At 43.1% G+C, this 22,554-nt stretch overlaps 1 protein-coding gene across 1 annotated transcript in view; it reads right to left on the reverse strand.

Moving 5' to 3' along the window:
• The window catches only part of LOC126470624 (organic cation transporter protein), a 652,913-nt gene that overhangs the window by 170,398 nt on the left and 459,961 nt on the right, over positions 1–22,554 (reverse strand). Inside the window, exon 2 of the mRNA XM_050098587.1 lies at positions 11,747–11,858. Within this exon, the coding sequence (XP_049954544.1) occupies positions 11,747–11,858 (112 nt within the window). The remainder of the gene's footprint in view (positions 1–11,746; positions 11,859–22,554) is intronic.

Consider the following 22,554-nt stretch of genomic DNA (forward strand, 5'->3'; position numbering starts at 1 on the left):
TTAGCAAACAGAACACAGCATGTTGTTCTCAATGGAGAGACGTCTACAGACGTTAAAGTAACCTCTGGCGTGCCACAGGGGAGTGTTATGGGACCATTGCTTTTCACAGTATATATAAATGACCTAGTAGATAGTGTCGGAAGTTCCATGCGGCTTTTCGCGGATGATGCTGTAGTATACAGAGAAGTTGCAGCATTAGAAAATTGCAGCGAAATGCAGGAAGATCTGCAGCGGATAGCACTTGGTGCAGGGAGTGGCAACTGTCCCTTAACATAGACGAATGTAATGTATTGCGAATACATAGAAAGAAGGATCCCTTATTGTATGATCATATGATAGCGGAACAAACAGTGGTAGCAGTTACTTCTGTAAAATATCTGGGAGTATGCGTGCGGAACGATTTGAAGTGGAATGATCATATAAAAGTACTTGTTGGTAAGGCGGGTGCCATGTTGAGATCCATTGGGAGAGTCCTTAGAAAATGTAGTCCATCAACAAAGGAGGTGGCTTACAAAACACTCGTTCGACCTATACTTGAGTATTGCTCATCAGTGTGGGATCCGTACCAGGTCGGGTTGACAGAGGAGGTAGAGAAGATCCCAAGAATAGCGGTGCGTTTCGTCACAGGATTATCTGGTAAGCGTCATAGCGTTACGGAGATGTTTAGCAAACTCAAGTGGCAGACTCTGCAAGAGAGGCGCTCTGCATCGCGGTGTAGCTTGCTGTCCAGGTTTCGAGAGGGTGCGTTTCTGGATGAGGTATCGAATATATTGCTTCCCCCTACTTATACCTCCCGAGGAGATCACGAATGTAAAATTAGAGAGATTCGAGCGCGCACGGAGGCTTTCCGGCAGTCGGTCTTCCCGCGAACCATACACGACTGGGACAGGAAAGGGAGGTAATGACAGTGGAACGTAAAGTGCCCTCCGCCACACACCGTTGGGTGACTTGCGTAGTATAAATGTAGATGTAAATGTAGAAGCCCTGGGCATTTCTGCACACTGCGTCGTCGGTGATTCATATGGCGTGTTGCGGAGGATCAATATAACTTTGTGAAAAACATTTCAGCTGCTTCTTGTGATATAGTGGGGAAGGTGGAATGGGGAACCACCTTCTCGCTTTTCACTTTGCAGACCTAAGAAAGAGGGAAGTGTGTGACCACAACCCGGCGACCGTTCTTTCCTCGCACTTCTACCCTCCATCGTCCCCTCCACTCTGTTATATCCCCCGATCACAGTTTACCCTTTAAAATGGCTCTACTGCACTTAGACGTGATTCAAACATTGAATATTGGTTGTTAACCCACTTTGTTTAGCAATAAATATTAATTTTATGGTATTAAAAAAATATTTTAATAATCTGCGATTTTTCCATCCCCTGCAACGCGGAAACTATATTGCTAGAGAAAAAATGAATATGACCTTCTTTGTAGGAAATGTAACGTAGTTTAACTTTGTACTGGAAAACAGTTTCGCTAGAAGGCAGGATTTTCGAGTTATTCAAGAAAACCTAATAGCATGACCATCACACACCCCTCCCCAACCCTCACATCCTACACGTGGGGAGGCCAGGTGGGCGTGGGGCCAGTGTGGGCCAGTGTAAGTTTACGAAATGCTTCATTCTGGGCCACAAATTTCCAATCTGATTCAGGTCTTACGCTCTAACAGGTCAGTCAAATGGTTTAATGGCTCTGAGCACTATGGGACATAACATCTGAGGTCATCAGTCCCCTGGAACTCAGAACCATTTAAACCTAACTAACCTAAGGACATCACACACATCCACGCCCGAGGCAGGATTCGAACTTGCGACCGTAGCGGTCACGCACAGGTCAGTAGATCAGATCCATGTAAGCCGGTTGCAGAAGTCATCGCTGAACTGTTCGACTCGTGTGAACCGATGAGTGTTCCTGCTGAACTGGATCACTTCACTGTATTAACGCAAGTCGAGTGGCTGGAAGTGACACATGATAAGCTGCGTCTAGTGAAGCCCACTACGTGGCCGTGACGTACTTCCTTTCAGACACGTAGACGGGATCAGGTTTGCATAAGCCACAGCCCTCTGATGCACAGCTTCTTGCTCTGGAGAGAGGTTCTTTCAATGTGTGGTGCTTGTGGCGTACAGATCACTGTGTCACACATTTTATTAGACTCTGTTTTATTTGGAAACGAATTTTAAGTGCTTTAAGGTTCTGTGATCTGTTCTTAATGTGTTAACATGCCCTCATTATGTCTCCTTTGTTTTACGACGTCTGATATGAAGTGATTGTCTTGGTCTACGCCGGCCGGTGTGACCGAGCGGTTCTAGGCGCTTTAGTCTGGAACCGCGCGACCGCTACGGTCGCAGGTTCGAATCCTGCCTCGGGCATGGATGTGTGTGATGTCCTTAGGTTAGTTAGGTTTAATTAGTTCTAAGTTCTAGGGGACTGATGACCTTAGATGTTAAGTCCCATAGTGCTCAGAGCCATTTTTGTTGGTCAACGCGAATGAAGTAGGAGTGACTGAGTGAGTGTGTGATTGAGTGAGTGAGTTAGTGAATGTGACAACACACTCACATTCGCTCCTTTTAAAATTTGTAAGAGTTTTGATATCCTTGCCGTTGAGCGACACACACACACACACACACACACACACACACACACATACGAGCGTGCGCGCTGTTTCATGCCGTGCAGAATCCACTCACTGGTCCGCGCCATGATGACCATAAATTCGATGAAGTATCAGCCATCTGATGACAATCACTCCCAGCACGAGACTGTGATGCGGCCAACACACGAACGTTGGCCCACGTGGGCTTTCTGTGGGCTGTAACGTGCTCCTCATAGCTTGTAAACGATCACTGGACCGTCATCCACTGAGCTAAATATTGACTTCTCTGATACGGCCCACATCAAGTTCAGCTTGGCTGCAAATGGTTTGCTAGTATCCAGGGAAATTGGTCTCTTTCTTGAATTGGACGGCATCTAAAAACCGACTTTTCATACGTGTGTCAACTACCACGTTTTCTTGCTGAGGCTTCCACACCCTTCCTTTCTCCGACTCTCGAAGTCGGCCAAGTACTCTGTCCCGCGTCACCGCTTTGTCCACTTCTGGCACAGGGAGGTTGTACGCCACTCCTAGGTGCCACTCCACGCGCAATGGTCGAGTGCGAGGATGCTATCTGTCGTGGCCCGCGTATGCAGAGACAGTCTGGCAGTAAATGACTGTTTGTCATTTACTCGTCCATGGCGCCGTGTGTTATCTTGTTCGGTATACCTCAACTATATCCGTGTTGCGCTTGTAACACAATATCGAACAATACAATGTAAAACAAAAGTGGTATGAGGGGGGCGAACGCAAATTACTTCAGTAGAATTGCACTGCAGCGAACGCAGCCACGCGGTTACCCTGTAACTGTACAGGTTTGTTCTTACTAGTTTATTCGAGGCTGAAGCGTCTCGCCGTTCCGAACAGATAAAAGAAATTGCCGTATTGTACAGTCGTGGACAAAACGAGCGAGACCCCTCGCCTTTTCGTTATGCTGATCCGCACAGCTTTAAAGTCTGCTACACAGCATACAACGCAAGGCGACGAAGTGCTACCAACATATTATGCACAGGTGTGAAATTGAAAAACAATCTTAACTTTGTCAGACAGTTTTCAGTCACGTGTAACACTATATTTATGCTGGTTAGTGTGTTAAACAACACGTAAATATAGGATATAAACGAAAGAAGAAACGCTAGTTAGCATTAACTGTACTAATAAAAATTAATTTCTTACACCACTAAGGGACCGTATACCGCAGGAAGTGCGATACATTTCCGCTTATTAGGTCTACCTGTACTAGAGGTAAATGGGTTTTAAGGGTTGGGTAGACAGATGACGGTCAAGAAATTGAGACTAGTGGGGTTTCATTTTTACCGATTTAGGTGACGAAATCCTAACAACGAAAATAGCTACGACAGTTACTGAAGATTAGGGCCACATTAATAATTCCCCCTACTCTTTATTCGAAATGTTCTAGTTGCAGTCGATACATCAGCATAGTAATCGCAGCTACGCTTTCGATCCAAATCACGTTTACAGGAATGCAAATAAAATACATTTGCCTATACACGTGGTAATTCAGATCCCAGTATTAATGCCACCGCGTTTTAGAAGTGCGAGCATTCCCATTGCTAGCTAGCTTAAGAAACACTTCGGCTAATGAACGTTTTCTGGCTGTGGTGAGTCTAATGGAGAATTCGAAACATTGTAGAATATGTTTGGAGCTATGCAGACAGTTTTCAGTCACGTGTAACACTATATTTATGCTGGTTAGTGTGTTAAACAACACGTAAATATAGGATATAAACGAAAGAAGAAACGCTAGTTAGTATTAACTGTACTAATAAAAATTAATTTCTTACACCACTAAGGGACCGTACACCGCAGGAAGTGCGATACATTTCCGCTTATTAGGTCTACCTGTGCTCGAGGTAAATGGGTTTTAAGGGTTGGGTAGACAGATGACGGTCAAGAAATTGAGACTAGTGGGGTTTCATTTTTACCGATTTAGGTGACGAAATCCTAACAACGAAAATAGCTACGACAGTTACTGAAGATGAGGGCCACATTAATAATTCCCCCTACTCTTTATTCGAAATGTTCTAGTTGCAGTCGATGCATCAGCATAGTAATCGCAGCTACGCTTTCGATCCAAATCACGTTTACAGGAATGCAAATAAAATACATTTGCCTATACACGTGGTAATTCAGATCCCAGTATCAATGCCACCGCGTTTTAGAAGTGCGAGCATTCCCATTGCTAGCTAGCTTAAGAAACACTTCGGCTAATGAACGTTTTCTGGCTGTGGCGAGTCTAATGGAGAATTCGAAACATTGTAGAATATGTTTGGAGCTATGCAGCCGTTTATTTCCTGGGGTGGTGCAGAATTATCCTACTAAATTTACTCGCTAATAACAGTATTTTGTAATTTCGACAAACATCCCGAATGATTGTCACATAAGCGGTGACATAAAGGTAGAAAATTCATGTTTTTGACTCCAGAAAGCTCTATGCAACAGAAATTGCAGATCATTTTGACATTTTCAGTGCGAAATTGCCGGCTCATTCATGTGTGGGGTAATAATAGAGGGCTGTTTACCTGGGTTGTCTGCTAGCGTAGTGAAAAGTGTTTGCTACTGCAAGGGAGGTCTGGTTTGTTTTCGGCTCTAATCTAGATGGAGGCACATAGACTGTCAGTAATGCAATTGTAAGAAATTCTCGTGCCCCTCCAATACGTTTAATTGCTACCTTTATTATGTACCGGCGCCCTGTGGATGTAAATATGAAAATCTTGTAGAGTTTCATACTTGTTACTGCCTACTTTTTCCTCTTTTGTCAATACATGAATTGACTTAACTGTGGCAATGAATGATTTTTAACTGAATTTCGTTATGAATCTTCACGCATTGCTAAATTTGCTAACTTTCATGGTAGGTCAGCATCGGTGATCCAGTATGACTGGTCTGAACGTTGACACAGACCGTTTCACGGCCGAATGCGCATAATATTTTGCTAATTCGTAACCATCTGGGGTACTTTGTCTTACTAAAACAGTTATGTTATCTCGATAAGCTGAAATTCATTTTTATTAGTTCAGTTCATACTAATTAGCGTTTCTTCTTTCATTTATATCTTCATTTACGTGTTGTGTTTAACACACTAATCAGCATTAATATAGTCTTACACATGATTGCTAATAGTCTGACAAAGTTCAGATAGTTTTTCAGTTTCACGCCTGTGCATAGTATGTTGGTAGCACTTCGTCGCCTTGCCTGTTATGCTGTGTAGCAGAATTTAAAGCTGTGCGGATCAGCATAACGAAAAGGCGAGGGGTCTCGCTCGTTTTGTCCACGACTGTACATGTAAAACAATACGCTGTAATTATACCCTGGCACAGAAAATCAAAAGCTCTAGGGGTAAAACTGATACAATAATAAGGGAACAAATACACTTCTAAAAGTGTGTTACATGTGATGCTGTTGCCGTTGCCAGTGCATGTCGCGTTAACATTGGTGCGAACTGTACACAACCGAAGGTACCAGAGCTTATCAAGACACGCGAACAGTTTTATTTTGTCGACTGTACAGGTGCCACACAATTAATTTAAGAACTATAATAGCAGCAAACGCCACGACATTGATATCGTCGTAATTTACACAATACAAAATCTAAGTGTGCGCTCAAATTTATCAGCTATTTCACTAAGCTTTACGACTGCGATCTGTGTATGTAAATGAGGGAAATGCAATTTCTTCGAGTCGTTTCCACCCACGTTTGGAAAATCCGTTTTTCTGTGTCTTCTCATTCATAGATGTTCTTTCCCGTTCCCTCTTGCCTTACTCAAGATGTGGTTTGGTGGTTCTACCTGCGAACGCAGGAACCGCATCCGATTTGTTATTGGCAGCAGGCATGGTCAGGCCGTGGATGTGTGTTTTTCCATGACTGGTATCTCACTTGTCAGGCTGGGAGCCCATCCACCTCGGCATCACGCAACCAACTGAAAAGCATCCTGTGCTAAATGTGGTTTGAAAGTTCTGGAATTCCTTGCCGTTTTCGAGAATCTTAGTCTTCGCGCTACTTTATTATCCGAAAGTTAGCTGTGGAATTTGGAAATTAACATATGGGGTGATTCCGTGATGATGTTACGAAACATCAGGGATTATGTAGAAGGGAGAAAGGATCAATTTCAGGCAGGGGACCCTGGTCCAAAAACGACCTAGTCGCAAGTTGTAAGTGAAAATCGACTCACGTTCCACTTTACCCACGCTTATCGCTCAAACTACTAACGCGAATTCTTTACAGATGAATGGAAAAACTGGTAGAAGCCGACCTCGGGGAAGATCAGTTTGAATTCCGTAGAAATGTTGGAACACGTGAGGCAATACTGACCCTACGACTTATCTTAGAAGCTAGATTAAGGAAAGGCAAACCTGCATTTCTAGCGTTCGTAGACTTAGAGAAAGCTTTTGGCAATGTTGACTGGAATACTCTTTTTCAAATTCTGAAGGTGGCAGGGGTAAAATACAGGGAGCGAAAGGCTATTTACAATTTGTACAGAAACCAGATGGAAGTTATAAGAGTCGAGGGGCATGAAATGGAATCAGTGGTTGGGAAGGGAGTGAGACAGGGTTTTAGCTTCTCCCCGATGTTGTTCAATCTGTATATTCAGCAAGCAGTAAAAGAAACAAAAGAAAAGTTCGGAGTAGGTATTAAAATCCATGGAGAATAAATAAAAACTTTGAGGTTCGCCGATGACACTGTAATTCTGTCAGAGACAGCAAAGAACCTGGAAGAGCAGTTGAACGGAATGGATAGTGTCTTGCAAGAAGGCTGTAAGATGAACATCAACAAAAGCAAAACGAGGCTAATGGAATGTAGTAGAATTAAGTCGGGTGATGCTGAGGGAGTTAGATTAAGAAATGAGACACTTAAAGTAGTAAAGGAGTTTTGCTATTTGGGGAGCAAAATAACTGATGGCCGCAGTAGAGAGGATATAAAATGTAGACTGGCAATGGCAAGGAAAGCGTTTCTGAAGAAGAGAAATTTGTTAACATCGAGTATAGATTTAAGTATCAGGAAGTCATTTCTGAAAGTATTTGTATGGAGCGTAGCCATGTATGGAAGTGAAACATGGACGATAACTAGTTTGGACAAGAAGAGAATAGAAGCTTTCGAAATGTGATGCTACAGAAGAATACTGAAGATTAGATGGCTAGATCATATAACTAATGAGGAGGTATTGAATAGGATTGGGAAGAAGAGAAATTTGTGGCACAACTTGACTAGAAGAAGGGATCGGTTGGTAGGACATGTTCTGAGGCATCGAGGGATCACCAATTTAGTATTGGAGGGCAGCGTGGAGGGTAAAAATCGTAGTGAGAGACGAAGAGATGAATACACTAAACAGATTCAGAAGGATGTAGGTTGCAGTAGGTACTGGGAAATGAAGAAACTTGCACAGGATAGAGTAGCATCAAACCAGTCTCAGGACTGACGACCACAACAACAACAACAACAACAACAACATCGCTCAAACTAAGAAATGGTTCAAATGGCTCTAAGCACTATGGGACTTAACATCTGAGGTCAGCAGTCCGCTAGACTTAGATATACGTAAACTTAACTAACCTAAGGACATCACAGACATCCATGCCTGAGGCATGATTCGAACCTGCGAACGTAGCAGCCGCGTTGTTCCGGACTGAAGCGCCAATAACTCAAACTAAGAGCCCCAGCTTCCGAACCTTGATCATGACGTACAGAATTACCGTTGATTATTCTCATATACCCTCAGATAATATCTCCTGTTGATGGATTAGCAACTTGATGTCACAGAGACCGGAAATCGTAAGTCTACGGTACGGTAATAATGACTTCCATTTACCTGCACAAGTTTCAGAAGCCGCTACACTTACAACAGTCGTTCGTAATGGCGTCCCTCAGTGTCAATGCAGGCATGGCATCTTCGCATAAAGTTCTGTCGTACCCGTTATAATAAGCCCGGTGCCGTTTGAACAGTGGCGCAGGCTGCGAGAATTCTTGCCAGGAGAACCTTTTCAGTCTCGACAGACATCTTGTACACAAGACTTTTCACAGGGCCCCACATGAAGGAATCAAATGGGGTGAGAGCAGGTGAACATGCTGGTTACGAAACAGAACCTCTTCTGTCTCTTCACTCTTCACGGAATGTCTAATCCAGATGTTCACAAACTCTCAGTTCAAAGTGAGGCGGGCTCCACCATGTTGGAGCCACATCCGTTGATGAATAACAAATGGCATATGTTACAGGAACCTGGATAGTATGTCCGCTGGTGCATTAAAGTGGGGAGGAAGATGAAACTGGTCTAGTAAGTAATCACAGACTATGCGTGCCCACACCCTGACGGGAAATCTATGTTGATGGCTCTTCACAACTGCAACGTGGGGCTTCTCATCGGCTCAAACATAACTACAAGGTGTGATTGGAAAGTTTTAAGAATGGGCTTGTAATTGTACAATGGTGGTACTTACATGCTACTGTGATGCATCTCCTTCAAAATAGTCTCCTGACTAAACACACCGACTCCAGCGGTGTTTCCATTTTTGAAACATTCCTGGAAATTTTTTTCCTGAAGGACGCTCTCCATATTTGCCTGGATGTTTTCAGTAGAGTCAAATCGCTTCCCTTTCAGTGAAAATTTCAGTTTAGGTAACAGGTAGAAGTGCGAAGGGGCCAAATCAGGGGAATATGGCGGTTGTGGAAGCACAGAAATTTTGAATTTGGTCAAAAATTCAACGATGGCGAAGGCATGATGAGCCGGAGCATTGTCATGGTGTAGCACCCAATTCCCGTCTTTCCTCAATGCAGGTGTTTTCTTCTGCACGTTCAAGGACACGTTTGTAGTATTTCTGGTCACTTGTCTGCCCTCTAGGGGTAAATTCATGATGCACAATACCGGTATAATCGAAAAAAAATCACCAACATAGTTTCCATCTTTGCCGACCGGGGTGGCCGAGCGGTTCTAGGCGCTACAGTCTGGATCTGCGAGACCGCTACGGTCGCAGGTTCGAATCCTGCCTCAGGCATGGGTGTGTGTGATGTCCTTAGGTTAGTTAGGTTTAAGTAGTTCTAAGTTCTAGGGGACTGATGACCTCAGAAGTTAAGTCCCATAGTGCTCAGAGCCATTTGAACCATTTGAATCTTCATCTTTGAGCGACTTTGCCGTGCTTTTTTGGTCGTGGTGAACCTGGAGTCTTCCACTGCGAAGACTGCACTTTAGTTTTAGGATCATATCCATATACCCACTATTCGTCACCTTTAATTACTCTATTTAACAAATCTGGGTCATTTTCAGTCCAATTAATCAGTTCTTGGCATACTTCAAATCGGTATCGTCTCTTGTCACTTGACAACACTTTTGGAATGAATTTTGCGAACACTCAACGTATGTTCAGATCTTCAGTTAAATTGCCTGAACTGCATAGAAACTTAAATTAAGTTCATCAGCCATCTCGCTAATTGTAAGTCTATGATCAGAGCGCACTAAGTCGCAAACTTTCACAACATTTTCATTCGTTTTTGAGGTGGAAGGACGGCCGGACCATGGTTCATATTCAAATGATTCACGGCCATTTTTAAATCTGTTGAACCAGACAAAAACATTTGACTGGCTCATACAGTTATCTCCAAAAGCCGTTTTTAACAGTTCGTAAGTCTTCGAAGCTGATTTATCGGTTTTAAAACAAAATTTCACAGAAACTCGTTGCTCCGTTTTTACGTCCATTTTCACGCAGACAGCTGCCACAAGGAACTGAATAAAGGAAACGCAGTTTCCTGTCAGAGGGCGTTCAAGGACGAGGCAATGACTCACTCCCCACCCTCTGTGTACCTGCCTGCCAAACCAGTAAACAGTAGTGGATCCATTCTTAAAACTTTCTAATCACACTTCGTATTTCGACCATTTAGCATTCCGTCTCTGGTGAAACAGACTTCATCCGTGAAATATACAGGATATTAAGGATCGACTGTAAGGGCCTGTAATAACCATTGGCTGAACACGGCATGTTGTCGGAAATCAGCAGGAGCCAAAGCATGCACTTTTTGTGGATAGTAGGGTTGTAGCAGCATTTAGTGTAATAATCGCCACACTGTACTCTATGAAACATTCATTTCACGTGCGTGTGATCGAGTGCTGATTGTAGGTTCGTCATCCACTTGACCAAGCACTGCATCTTCTAAGCCTATAGTCCGTATAGTTTTACATCCTCCTCGGCCGTTTGTACTGTGATACCAATTGCCCCGTTTCCCTTAATCGTTGGAAAAGTATTGTAAAAATGGTGCGAGCAGAATGTTTTCTACGCAGATATTTGGTCCAGCACAACATTTCCGCTTCTCTGCCGTTTTCATTTGCTTGCCCATACATGGCAATCAAGTCTGGAAGATCTGCCACCGGGTACAATCCAATTTGGTTAGCTTTAAGTCACAGACTGTAGTCTACTACAGTACAGACATTGTACTCCAGGACTGCTCATGTCGGTATACAGTACGTCATCTGCACTGTATTAGTTGAGTTATTATCCCAACCTCTACACCTAAGTGCTCTTCAGGATTCCGTACTCAACAATCTTAGCGACAACATTACCGTTACATGTATTCCACTGTCAGAAGTATCAGAACGATTTTCGATTACAGCTTTCGACTCGATCGTTTCCGGACTAGGGTTCCTTACCTCAGATTGATATATTTACCCTTCTACATAATCCCTGAAAGTTTAGGTCGTCATCACGGAATCACCCTCTCTGTAGAATATAAATGTTTCTACAATTTTTTTTGGGGGAGGGGAGGGGGGGATGGGAGTCTTGTACCTTATGACACCACTACCCCTCTGCCCCCCTCCCTCCCATTTTTCCGATTCGGGGGTACTGAAGACTTCTGGAATATATCTTAAGATTCGCAAGACTGTATAGTAATGTACTTGGAAAAGTTAATTCGTTTTGTTATATATGACATAAGAGCAAATCCGTACCGACAATGCAGTGCGTAAAGACGCGCACAGCTTATGTCATTTACGGACTTAGCCTTATCTAAGGGCACTATACTGCCGCACTCAAGTGAGTCCTCAGGCTGAAAGATTACATTTTAGCCTAGTATTCCTGATCCCCTTGTATCTGTGTAACCAATGAATCGTGCACCGACTTAATTTCAAGAGTAGATTTGCAGGTATTAAGGACTTACCTGTGATCCGGTACTGCGGCGACGGTTACCAGTGACAGCATGTGCATGCCGGCTGTGAATGCGGCCATTATGTGTAGTGCGAACTGGCGCATCTGGTAGGGCCCAAACTCCCCTGCAAGCGAACGAGACAAAGTTAACACACTTCGTTAAAAAAATGGCTCTGAGCACAATGGGACTTAACTTCTAAGGTCATCAGTCTCCGAGAACTTAGAACTACTTAAACCTAACTAACCTAAGAACATCACATACATCCATGCCCGAGGCAGGATTCGAACCTGCGACCGTAGCGATCGCGCGGTTCCAGAATGTAGCGCCCAGAACCGTTCGGCCACCCCGGGCGGCAACACACTTCGTTCTCGCATTACTTAGCATAATAAGTAATAAGCTCCGATAGGCATTCGTTGAATGCTATCCAGTTCTCTGTGACCTTTTTTCCACTGTATTTAATTTCGTGTTTTATTCTGTGTATACGGAAAACATGAATTTTGTTGAAAATGTGAAAGCCTGTAGCTTTACATAATGACACACTGCATGACAGCACACAACCCGAGATAACATACCATACACTACTGCAACAGAGCGTTGCATTCTCTGAAAAATGGAGAAGATAGACTCTTTGTAATTTGTTCGCATTAAGAGGGAGAGAACTGTAATGAAATGGGACTAATACGGTCTGAGGTTTCGTGGAGATACTATATGCAGTGTATTATTGTGAGCCGGCCACTGTGGCCGAGCGGTTCTAGGCGCTTCGGTCTGGAACCACGTGACAGTTACGGTCGCAGGTTCGAATCCTGCCTCGGACATTGATGTGTGTGATGTCCTTAGGTTAGTTAGGTTTAAGTAGTTCTAAGTCTAGGAGACTGATGACCTCAGATGTTAAGTCCCATACTGCTTAGAACCATTTGAACCATTTTTATTATTGTGAGACTTATCGATAAATTTATAATTGACAGAAGTACGTCCGGCCGTCGGCGAATTCTGAACCGTGATTGTGACTAATTGTAACGGGGATTGGTTCAAATGGCTGTGAGCACTATGCGACTTAACTTCTGAGGTCATCAGTCGCCTAGAACTTAGAACTAATTAAACCTAACTAACCTAAGGACATCACACACATCCATGCCCGAGGTAGGATTCGAACCTGCGACCGTAGCGGCGACTCAGCTCCAGACTGCAGCGCCTAGAACCACGCGGCCACTCTGGTCGGCTGTAACGGGGATTGCTACGACTGATTTTAAAAATATATGGTATTACGTTTTAGGTACGTGCCCGGCGTCTATGTCTCAGTTTTTATATGTAAGATTTATTTCTACGGAAGTTGTAGACATGTGTGAAAGATGACGTGTTTAATAGAACCTACATCACAGTCAAAATGGCTCAAATGGCTCTGAGCACTATGAGACTTAACTACTGAGGTCATCAGTCCCCTAGAACTTAGAACTACTTAAACCTAACTAACATAAGGACATCACAAACATCCATGCCCGAGGCAGGATTCGAACCTCTGACGTAGCGGTCGAGCGGTTCCAGACTGTAGCACCTAGAACCACTCGGCCACCCCGGCCGGCGGGACCGATGACCTCAGCAGTTTGGTCCCATAGGAGTCCACACATACACACACACACACACACACACACACACACACACACACACACACACACACACACACACGCCGCTTATGGGAAGAGTGAACGCTTTTGTAAATGTACTATTATTAACCCATTTCAGCTCGGATGTAGCACAGCTTCGCTGTAAATGTGAAATCACATTCACCTTGAGAAGCTATTCAAATTCTATTTCAATTGTCCGCATAATAGCTGGGTGTTAATTTGTTCGCCTCCCATGCAAGGAGCCCGGGTTCGATTCCCGGTATTGTGTTGTCTTCGCCATCATTTTATTCTCCTCACCGGCGCGCAAGTCGCCCAATGTGGCGTCGACTGAAATAAGACTCGCACTTGGAGGCCGAACTTTCCCTCCCGGCCAACGATGCCATACTCTAATTTCCATCGGTGATTTATTGCTCTGAAACGATAAAATTCCTAGGACAAACATTTCATTTAACAACAATTTTCAGAGTTCCATTTTCAGCTACATACGCAGTTAAAAACGTCTGTGTCAGATTAAATAAATCATTGTAGAAATACAATAGTTACGGGAGTACAGAATTTTCTTTTCTCTCGTTCGAGTTCACATGAGTGTTGCACTAATTATCTAACTGTGTCTTCAGCAATTCAGCGTGCAAAACATTCTAAATAAACGCACACGAGTCACAGGCAGTTTGTTCAAAATGGTTCAAATGGCTCTGAGCACTATGGGACTATGGTCATCAGTCCCCTAGAACTTAGAACTACTTAAACCTAACTAACCTAAGGACATCACACACATCCATGCCCGAGGCAGGGTTCGAACCTGCGACCGTGGCGGTCGCGCGGCTCCAGACTGTAGCGCCTAGAATCGCTCGGCCACCCCGGCCGGCTATCTGGATAATTTATGAGCAAGACTGAAACAACAATGAGGGTGTGCCAAGTTAGTGCCACATTAATCACAGCAACCCACTTCTGTAGCCGAGGTCACTCACGTATACCTGTGCGCTGGAGTTCGACGTGGAGGTAATCCTGCTGGCGGATGAAATTTTCACGGCCAGTATTTGGCCGGCAAGAGGAGGAGGGGCGGCAGCGACAGTCTTTGCACCAATGTCCTGGATTAAATTCCAACTCTCTTCGTAGTGTCTCATAAAGAGAGGGACGTGACTGTGGTTGGTGGTGATCCGTCCGTCGGATGGGGACGTTAAGTTCGGCGGTCCCCTTTGTATTATTCGAGAAGCGTAGGCTACGTACCAGCACCGGCTTTCACTCTTTCCTTTCACTCATCATAATCACACAACTCAAAAAAAAAAAAAAAGACTGTACTACACACGCATCCATTACACTTACCCTCAATATACAAACACATATACGACACAACTCTCACATATCCGCAAGGAAAAGCGCTGAAGATCGCGGAAGAAAACCACTCTTTGCTAATAGCGACTGAACCCACACGTGGGATTTTCCAGCCAACACTAATGACAGCATTTGCCGTTGTACTGATGTTCTGTTACAGAAATGTAGAACTAACATCGAAAGCACGATAATTGTAACGACTGAAACCAAATAATAATATTTTAAAATCCGGTAATACACTACTGGCCATTAAAATTGCTACACCAAGAAGGAATGCAGATGATAAACGGGTATTCATTGGACAAATATGTTATACTAGAACTGACATGTAATTACATTTTCACGCAATTTACGTGCATAGATCCTGAGAAATCAGTACCCAGAACAACCACCTCTGGCCCTAATAACGGCCTTGATACGCCTGGGCATTGAGACAAACAGTGCTTGGATGGCGTGTACAGGTACAGCTGCCCATACAGCTTCAACACGATACCACAGGTCATCAAGAGTAGTGACTGGCGTATTGTGACGAGACAGTTGCTCGGCCACCACTGACCAGACATTTTCAATTGGTGAGAGATCTGGAGAATGTGGTGGCCAGGGCAGCAGTCGAACATGTTCTGTAACCAGAAAGGCCCGTACAGGACCTGCAACATGCGGTCGTGCATTATCCCTCTGTAATGTAGGGTTTCACAGCGATCCAATGCAGGGTAGAGCCACGGGTCGTAACACATCTGAAATGTAACGTCCACTGTTCAACGTGCCGTCAATGCGAACAAGAGGTGACCGAGACGTGTAACCAATGGCACCCTATACCATCACGCCGGGTGATACGCCAGTATGGCGATGACGAATACACGCTTCCAATGTGCGTTCACCGCGATATCGCCAAACACGGATGCGACCATCATGATGCTGTAAACAGAACCTGGATGCATCCGAAAAAATGTCTCCGAGCTGATTGTCCATGCTACTGCAAACGTCGTCGAACTGTTCGTGCAGATGGTTGTTGTCTTGCATACGTCCCCATCTGTTGACTCAGGGGTCGAGACGTGGCTGCAGGGTTCGTTACATCCATGCAGATAAGATGCCTGTCATCTCGACTGCTAGTGATACGAGGCCGCTGAGGTCCAGCACGGCCTTCCGTATTACCTCCTGAACTCACCGATTACATATTCTGCTAACAGTCATTGGATATCGTCCAACGCGAGCAGTAATGTCGCGATACGGTAAACCGCAATCGCGATAGGCTACAATCTGACCTTTATCAAAGTCGGAAACGTGATGATACGCATTCCTCCTCCTTACACGAGGCATCACAACAACGTTTCACCAGGCAACGCCGGTCAACTTCTGTTTGTGTATGAGAAATGGGTTGCAAACTTTCCTCATGTCGGCACGTTATAGGTGTCGCCACCGGCACGAACCTTGTGTGAATGCTCTGAAAAGCTAATCATTTGTATATCACAGCATCTTCTTCCTGTCGGTAAAATTTCGCGTCTGTAGCACGTCATCTTCGTGGTGTAGCAATTTTAGTGTCCAGTAGTGTATGTCTACTCTGCCACACCTCAAGGTCGTTTATCTGTAAAACTATGCATTTATGTACAATCTATGTTTGAAAATTGATTAAAATGAGGACCACAAAATCAAACATCATTGAAGAAACAATACAGTGTAACAGACAATTGTAACCGGCAGATTCATAAGAGTCATAAATGAGGTAGTATTTGGCAGAAAGGTAAACATCTGAAAGTTAATGGCAGATTAAAACTGCGTGCCGGACCGATACTCGAACTCGGGACCTTTGCCTTTCGGGGGCAAGTGCTCCGCCAGCTGAGCTACCAAAGCACGGCTCACAACCCGTCCTCACAGCTTCTGTTCTGCCAGTACCTCGTCTCCTACCTTCCAAACTTCACAGCCGCTCTTCTGCGAACCTTGCAGAACTAGCACTCCTGGGATATGGCTTAGCCACAGCCCGGGGGATGTTTCCAAAATGAGATTTTCACTTTGAAGCGGAGTGTGCGCTGACATGAAACATCCTGGCAGATTGAAACTGTGTGTCAGACCGAGACTCGAACTCGGGATATTTGCCTTTCGCGGGCAAGTACTCTGCCATCTGAACTACCCAAGCACTACCCACCACCCGTACTTACAGCTTCAGTTCTGCTAATACCTCGTCTCTTACCTTCCAGAATTCACAGAAGCTCCTCTGCGAACCTTGCAGAACTAGCACTCCTGGAAGAAAGTATATTGCGGAGACATGGCTAGCTCTGCAAGGTTCGCAGAAAAGCTTCTGTGAAGTTTGGAAGTTGGGACACGAGGTACTGGCAGTATTGAAGCTGGGTAGCTCAGATGGCACAGCACTTGCACGTGAAAGGCAAAGGTCCCAAGTCCGAGTCTCAGTCCAGTACACGGTTTTAATCTGACAGGAAGTTTCATATCAGCGCACGCTCCGCTGCAGAGTGAAAATCTCATTCTGGAGTTATACATTTAGTTGAAACAATTTGCGTTAACACATGCAACACTTACAAAGCCACTCTGTACAGCAGGAGAAAGTGGCGATCTGTGGAATATCTGACGATAGAGTACAATTCTCTATGCGAAAGGCTACTCGAGACATGCACCGTGTCACGGACGTAGGCCGATTGGGGGCAGTTATTACACCATTGAGGGGATCCACTTGGTGTTTCACGGGACGTGTGGACTATTTCAGCATTTTGCGGACCACCGATACCCTTCAAATCTTACGTATTTCCAGCCAGCAATGCTATCTTCCAGTAGCTTAAATGCCAATGTGGTGAGCCCAGAACCGTGCTACAGTGGTCTGAGGAACATGAAAGTGAACTCATGTTGATGCCTTGGCCAAGAAACTCCCCTGACCTAAACCAGGTTCATCTGGGACACTATCGGACGCCAGTTAGCCACAAACCACCAGCCCATAGCTTAACGGCATTGTGTGACCTGTGCATAGACACATACTGCCATATACCGCCTGAAATCTACGAATTACTCGTCTAATCCGTGCCACCAAGAATCGCTGCTATATTGTGCTCCAAATTTCGACTAAGACTCTAGAAGCAGGTGATCATAAAGTTTAGGCTCATCATTGTCTGTACTTGCAGCAGTTACAGAGTTATATTTTCCAAAATAGTTGATGTGTTGTCGTACGTTCTTCCATTCTTCCTCATCAAAGTGTAAATACAGAGTTTAGATGAAATAATTAAAAGGCGGCGTATTGGAAAAATATAGATAAGAGGAATATGTTGAGCCGGTGTATCCGCACTGCATTATTATTATTATTATTCTTTCTTTTCTCAGACGTTATGTCTGGTCAAAAATGGAAAGTGACACGGACCTTGATCAAGCGTGACTTCCTTTTAACTGTACGGTATATGTTACATTGCATTTAGGAACTTTCGGGTAACTGAACATGTATCAATAATTACAGATTTCTGTAGTTGCATATATAAGTTTGGATGTAGCTGTATTGCGTTGATGTACTGGTGGATATTGTGTGGTATGACTCCTGTAGTTGATAGTATAATTGGTATAATGTCAACTTCATCCTGATGCCACATGTCCTTGACTTCCTCAGCCAGTTGGATGTATTTTTCAATTTTTTCTCCTGTTTTCTTCTGCATATTTGTTGTATTGGGTATGGATATTTCGATTAGTTGTGTTAATTTCTTCTTTTTATTGGTGAGTATGATGTCAGGTTTGTTATGAGGTATTGTTTTACTGTTATAATGGTTCTGTTCCAGTATAATTTGTATTCATCATTCTCCAGTACATTTTGTGGTGCATATTTGTATGTGGAAACGTGTTGTTTTATTAGTTTATGTTGTATGGCAAGTTGTTGATGTATTATTTTTGCTACATTGTCATGTCTTCTGGGGTATTCTGTATTTGCTAGTATTGTACATCCGCTTGTGATGTGATATACTGTTTCTATTTGTTGTTTGCAAAGTCTGCATTTATCTGTTGTGGTATTGGGATCTTTAATAATATGCTTGCTGTAATATCTGATGTTTATTGTTTGATCCTGTATTGCAATCATAAATCCTTCCGTCTCACTGTATATATTGCCTTTTCTTAGCCATGTGTTGGATGCGTCTTGAGCGATGTGTGGCTGTGTTAGATGATACGGATGCTTGCCATGTAGTGTTTTCTTTTTCCAATTTACTTTCTTCGTATCTGTTGATGTTATGTAATCTAAAGGGTTGTTGAAGTGGTTATGAAATTGCAGTGGTGTAGCCGATGTATTTATATGAGTGATTGCTTTGTGTATTTTGCTAGTTTCTGCTCGTTCTAGAAAGAATTTCCTTAAATTGTCTACCTGTCCATAATGCACGTTTTTTTATGTCGATAAATCCCCTTCCTCCTTCCTTTCTGCTTAATGTGAATGTTTCTGTTGCTGAATGTATGTGATGTATTCTATATTTGTGGCATTGTGATCGTGTAAGTGTATTGAGTGCTTCTAGGTCTGTGTTACTCCATTTCACTACTCCAAATGAGTAGGTCAATATTGGTACAGCATAAGTATTTATAGCTTTTGTCTTGTTTCTTGCTGTCAATTCTTTTTTCAGTATTTTTGTTAGTCTTTGTCTATATTTTTCTTTTAGTTCTTCTTTAATATTTGTATGATCTATTCCTATTTTTTGTCTGTATCCTAGATATTTATAGGCATCTGTTTTTTCCATCGCTTCTATGCAGTCGCTGTGGTTATCCGATATGTAATCTTCTTGTTTAGTGTGTTTTCCCTTGACTATGCTATTTCTCTTACATTTGTCTGTTCCAAAAGCCATATTTATATCATTGCTGAATACTTCTGTTATCTTTAGTAATTGGTTGAGTTGTTGATTTGTTGCTGCCAGTAGTTTTAGATCATCCATGTATAGCAAATGTGTGATTTTGAGTTGGTATGTTCCAGTAATATTATATCCACAATTTGTATTACTTAGCATGTTGGATAGTGGGTTCAGAGCAAGGCAGAACCAGAAAGGACTTAATGAGTCGCCTTGGTATCTTCCACACTTAATCTGTATTGGCTGTGATGTGATATTATTTGAATTTGTTTGGATATTAAGTGTGGTTTTCCAATTTTTCATTACTATGTTAGGGAACTGTATCAATTTAGGATCTACTTTGTATATTTCCAATATTTGTAGTAACCATGAGTGGGTTACACTATCAAAAGCTTTTTGGTAATCAATGTATGCGTAGTGTAGCGACCTTTGTTTAGTTTTAGCTTGATATGTCACCTCTGCATCTATTATCAGTTGCTCTTTACATCCTCGTGCTCCTTTGCAACAGCCTTTTTGTTCTTCATTTATAATTTTGTTCTGTGTTGTATGTGTCATTAATATCTGTGTAATGACTGAAGTTAATATTTTGTATATTGTTGGTAGGCATGTTATGGGGCGAAATTTTGCTGGGTTTGCTGTGTCTGCTTGCTCTTTAGGTTTCAGATAAGTTATTCCTTGTGTAAGTGTGTCAGGGACTGTGTATGGGTCTGCAGTGTAACTGTTAAATAATTTATTTAGATGTGAATGTGTTGAGGTGAACTTCTTTAGCCAAAATTTTTTTTCTTATTATTATTATTATTATTATTATTATTATTATTATTATTATTATTATTATTACTATTCGTATGGCTTACATGGTCACTTTACTTCCTATATAAATGTTAAATAAATATAAAATACATAGTATGAAAGCAAACACAACATAAAAAACAAACACTCAAAAAATTAAAACTTAATATATAAGTTTCTTAACTAGTCCACAGATTTTGGTATCATCAAATATATTCACTGAGTCCACCAGGATATTTTTGTAATACACATTCTTCAGTCAGGCGTTGGTAGTTTGCACAGCAATCCCACAGTTGCACGTAGGCGCATCCTTGCCGTACAAACGGGCACCACATCTTCCGTGCCCTGTAAGGAATCGGTTAGAGCTGTCCATAGTTTCTTGGGAAGAGCAAATCCATTTAAGCGTTTCGTAGGATCTGCAGTGAGGCAAAAATTTGCTGGTGGAAACGCCTACCAAACATCCCTCCATCCTTGACACACATCATATATAACAGACGTAACTTAGGTTGTTCTGGGTGGTTTTCTGGACTTAAGTCAACTGGCAGATATATTCTGTGGCTGGTTATACAGAAGTAAATTTTGCTGAATAACACGCTTTTGGAACTCTGTTACAACTGCTGCTTTTCGTCTAATTGATGGTGGTGCAGTATTACATAATACATGGAAGTAGTGTTGATTTAGTAGTGCCGCTTATTATCCTCACAGCATGATTTAGCTTCACATCAAATTGCGTGCATCTGTACCGTATCTCCATACTGGAGCATGGTACTCTGCCATAGAGTAAACCAATGCCAGTGTAGCAGAGTATCTGCATTTGCACCACATCCTGACCGAGCTAGTTTTCTAATTCATGAGTCCAATACCAAAAACCACAGTTATTCCATTATCAAGATCTTCGCCACAAGGTGCCCCCTTTCACTGTATTATAATCATTTCATTTGAACCACACGTTCGCTGTGATGAATAAGGGAAGAACGTGCAATACAGCAATTTTATTTTAGGAAATATGACTCTGTAAGTACAGTATGTGTTAACATATACCGTTTCAATTAAATGTGTATCTTTTTTCCAAATAATACCTCGTTTATGACTCTTATGAATCTACTGCTCTTAACTCTCTGTTACGCGTATTATTGGTGCTACGACGTTTGCTTCTATAGTCTGTAGATATGTTAACTTTCAAACATCGACTGTACACAGATACAGAACTTGACAGATAAATAACCTTGATGAATGGTAGAAAATATGTATTTTCGACTATAAAAATATTTTGTATTCGGTTTCAGCCGTTAAAACAGCCTCGCTACCTTTGTCAGAATACGAGGTCATATCTCGAAGAGCAGAATCGAGCGGCAGATAAGGGAGGCAGAAACGGCAAGATGGAGTACGGCCATTATCCTAAAGTTGAATGAGACACGTTACGTTACGAAATCTCGTAAAGAAGGTCACTGGTGCAAGCAGAGCTACAGACTTAATACGAGGCTTGTGACACAATTCCCGTTTACAGCATCGCGGACGTGCTTACCGAAGAACGTGTAAGGCTCACAAGAGCACGACTAAGAACACAGGTAGGAATGTAGTGAGGATGAAAAGTTTGAGGCGTTGAACCAATAGTTTTGTAGGTAATGAAAAAGAAAAAGAAGGTTAGGGTTTAACTTCCCGTTCGACGTCGAGGTCATCAGAGGCAGAGCACAAGCTCGAAAGGTTTCAAGGATGGAGAAGGAACCCGGCAGTGCCTTTTTAAAAGGAACTATCCTGGTACTTGCCTGGAGCGACTGGAGGAAATCACGGAAGACCTAAATGTGGATGCCCGGACGCCGACTCGACCCATCGTCCTGCCGAATGCGGGTCCAGTGTGCTAACGGGCAATGGAGGAAAAATATTAGTGTCTTGTACTTACTGCAGAAGCTATCTGCAGGCCCGGATGGAGGGGGAGGGGGTGGGGCAAACCGGGGTATCTGCCCCGGGCGGCAGTTTCAGGGGGCGCCAAATTCATAGTCTTGAAGAAAAAAACCTTGTTTCACAAAGCGCCCGGCAACCGGCGCACGTTGGTCTATCGATTGCTCATACGATTTTGAAACGCATCCCTGTTGGTTTTTGAACACATTCCATATTTGAACTAATCATAAGTTGATTTTTGAATGCGTGCATAGTGTACGTGCTGTCTCTGCCAGGGGAAACCCCGTCGCATCTAGAAATAAAAAAACCTTCCGGCAGAGAAAAGGGGACGGCGCTATACGAGCTGAGCTGAATAAACTCGAACAAGTCAATG

This window comes from Schistocerca serialis, chromosome 3 (assembly GCF_023864345.2).
Source record: "Schistocerca serialis cubense isolate TAMUIC-IGC-003099 chromosome 3, iqSchSeri2.2, whole genome shotgun sequence".
Classification (NCBI taxonomy): Eukaryota; Metazoa; Arthropoda; class Insecta; order Orthoptera; family Acrididae; genus Schistocerca; species Schistocerca serialis.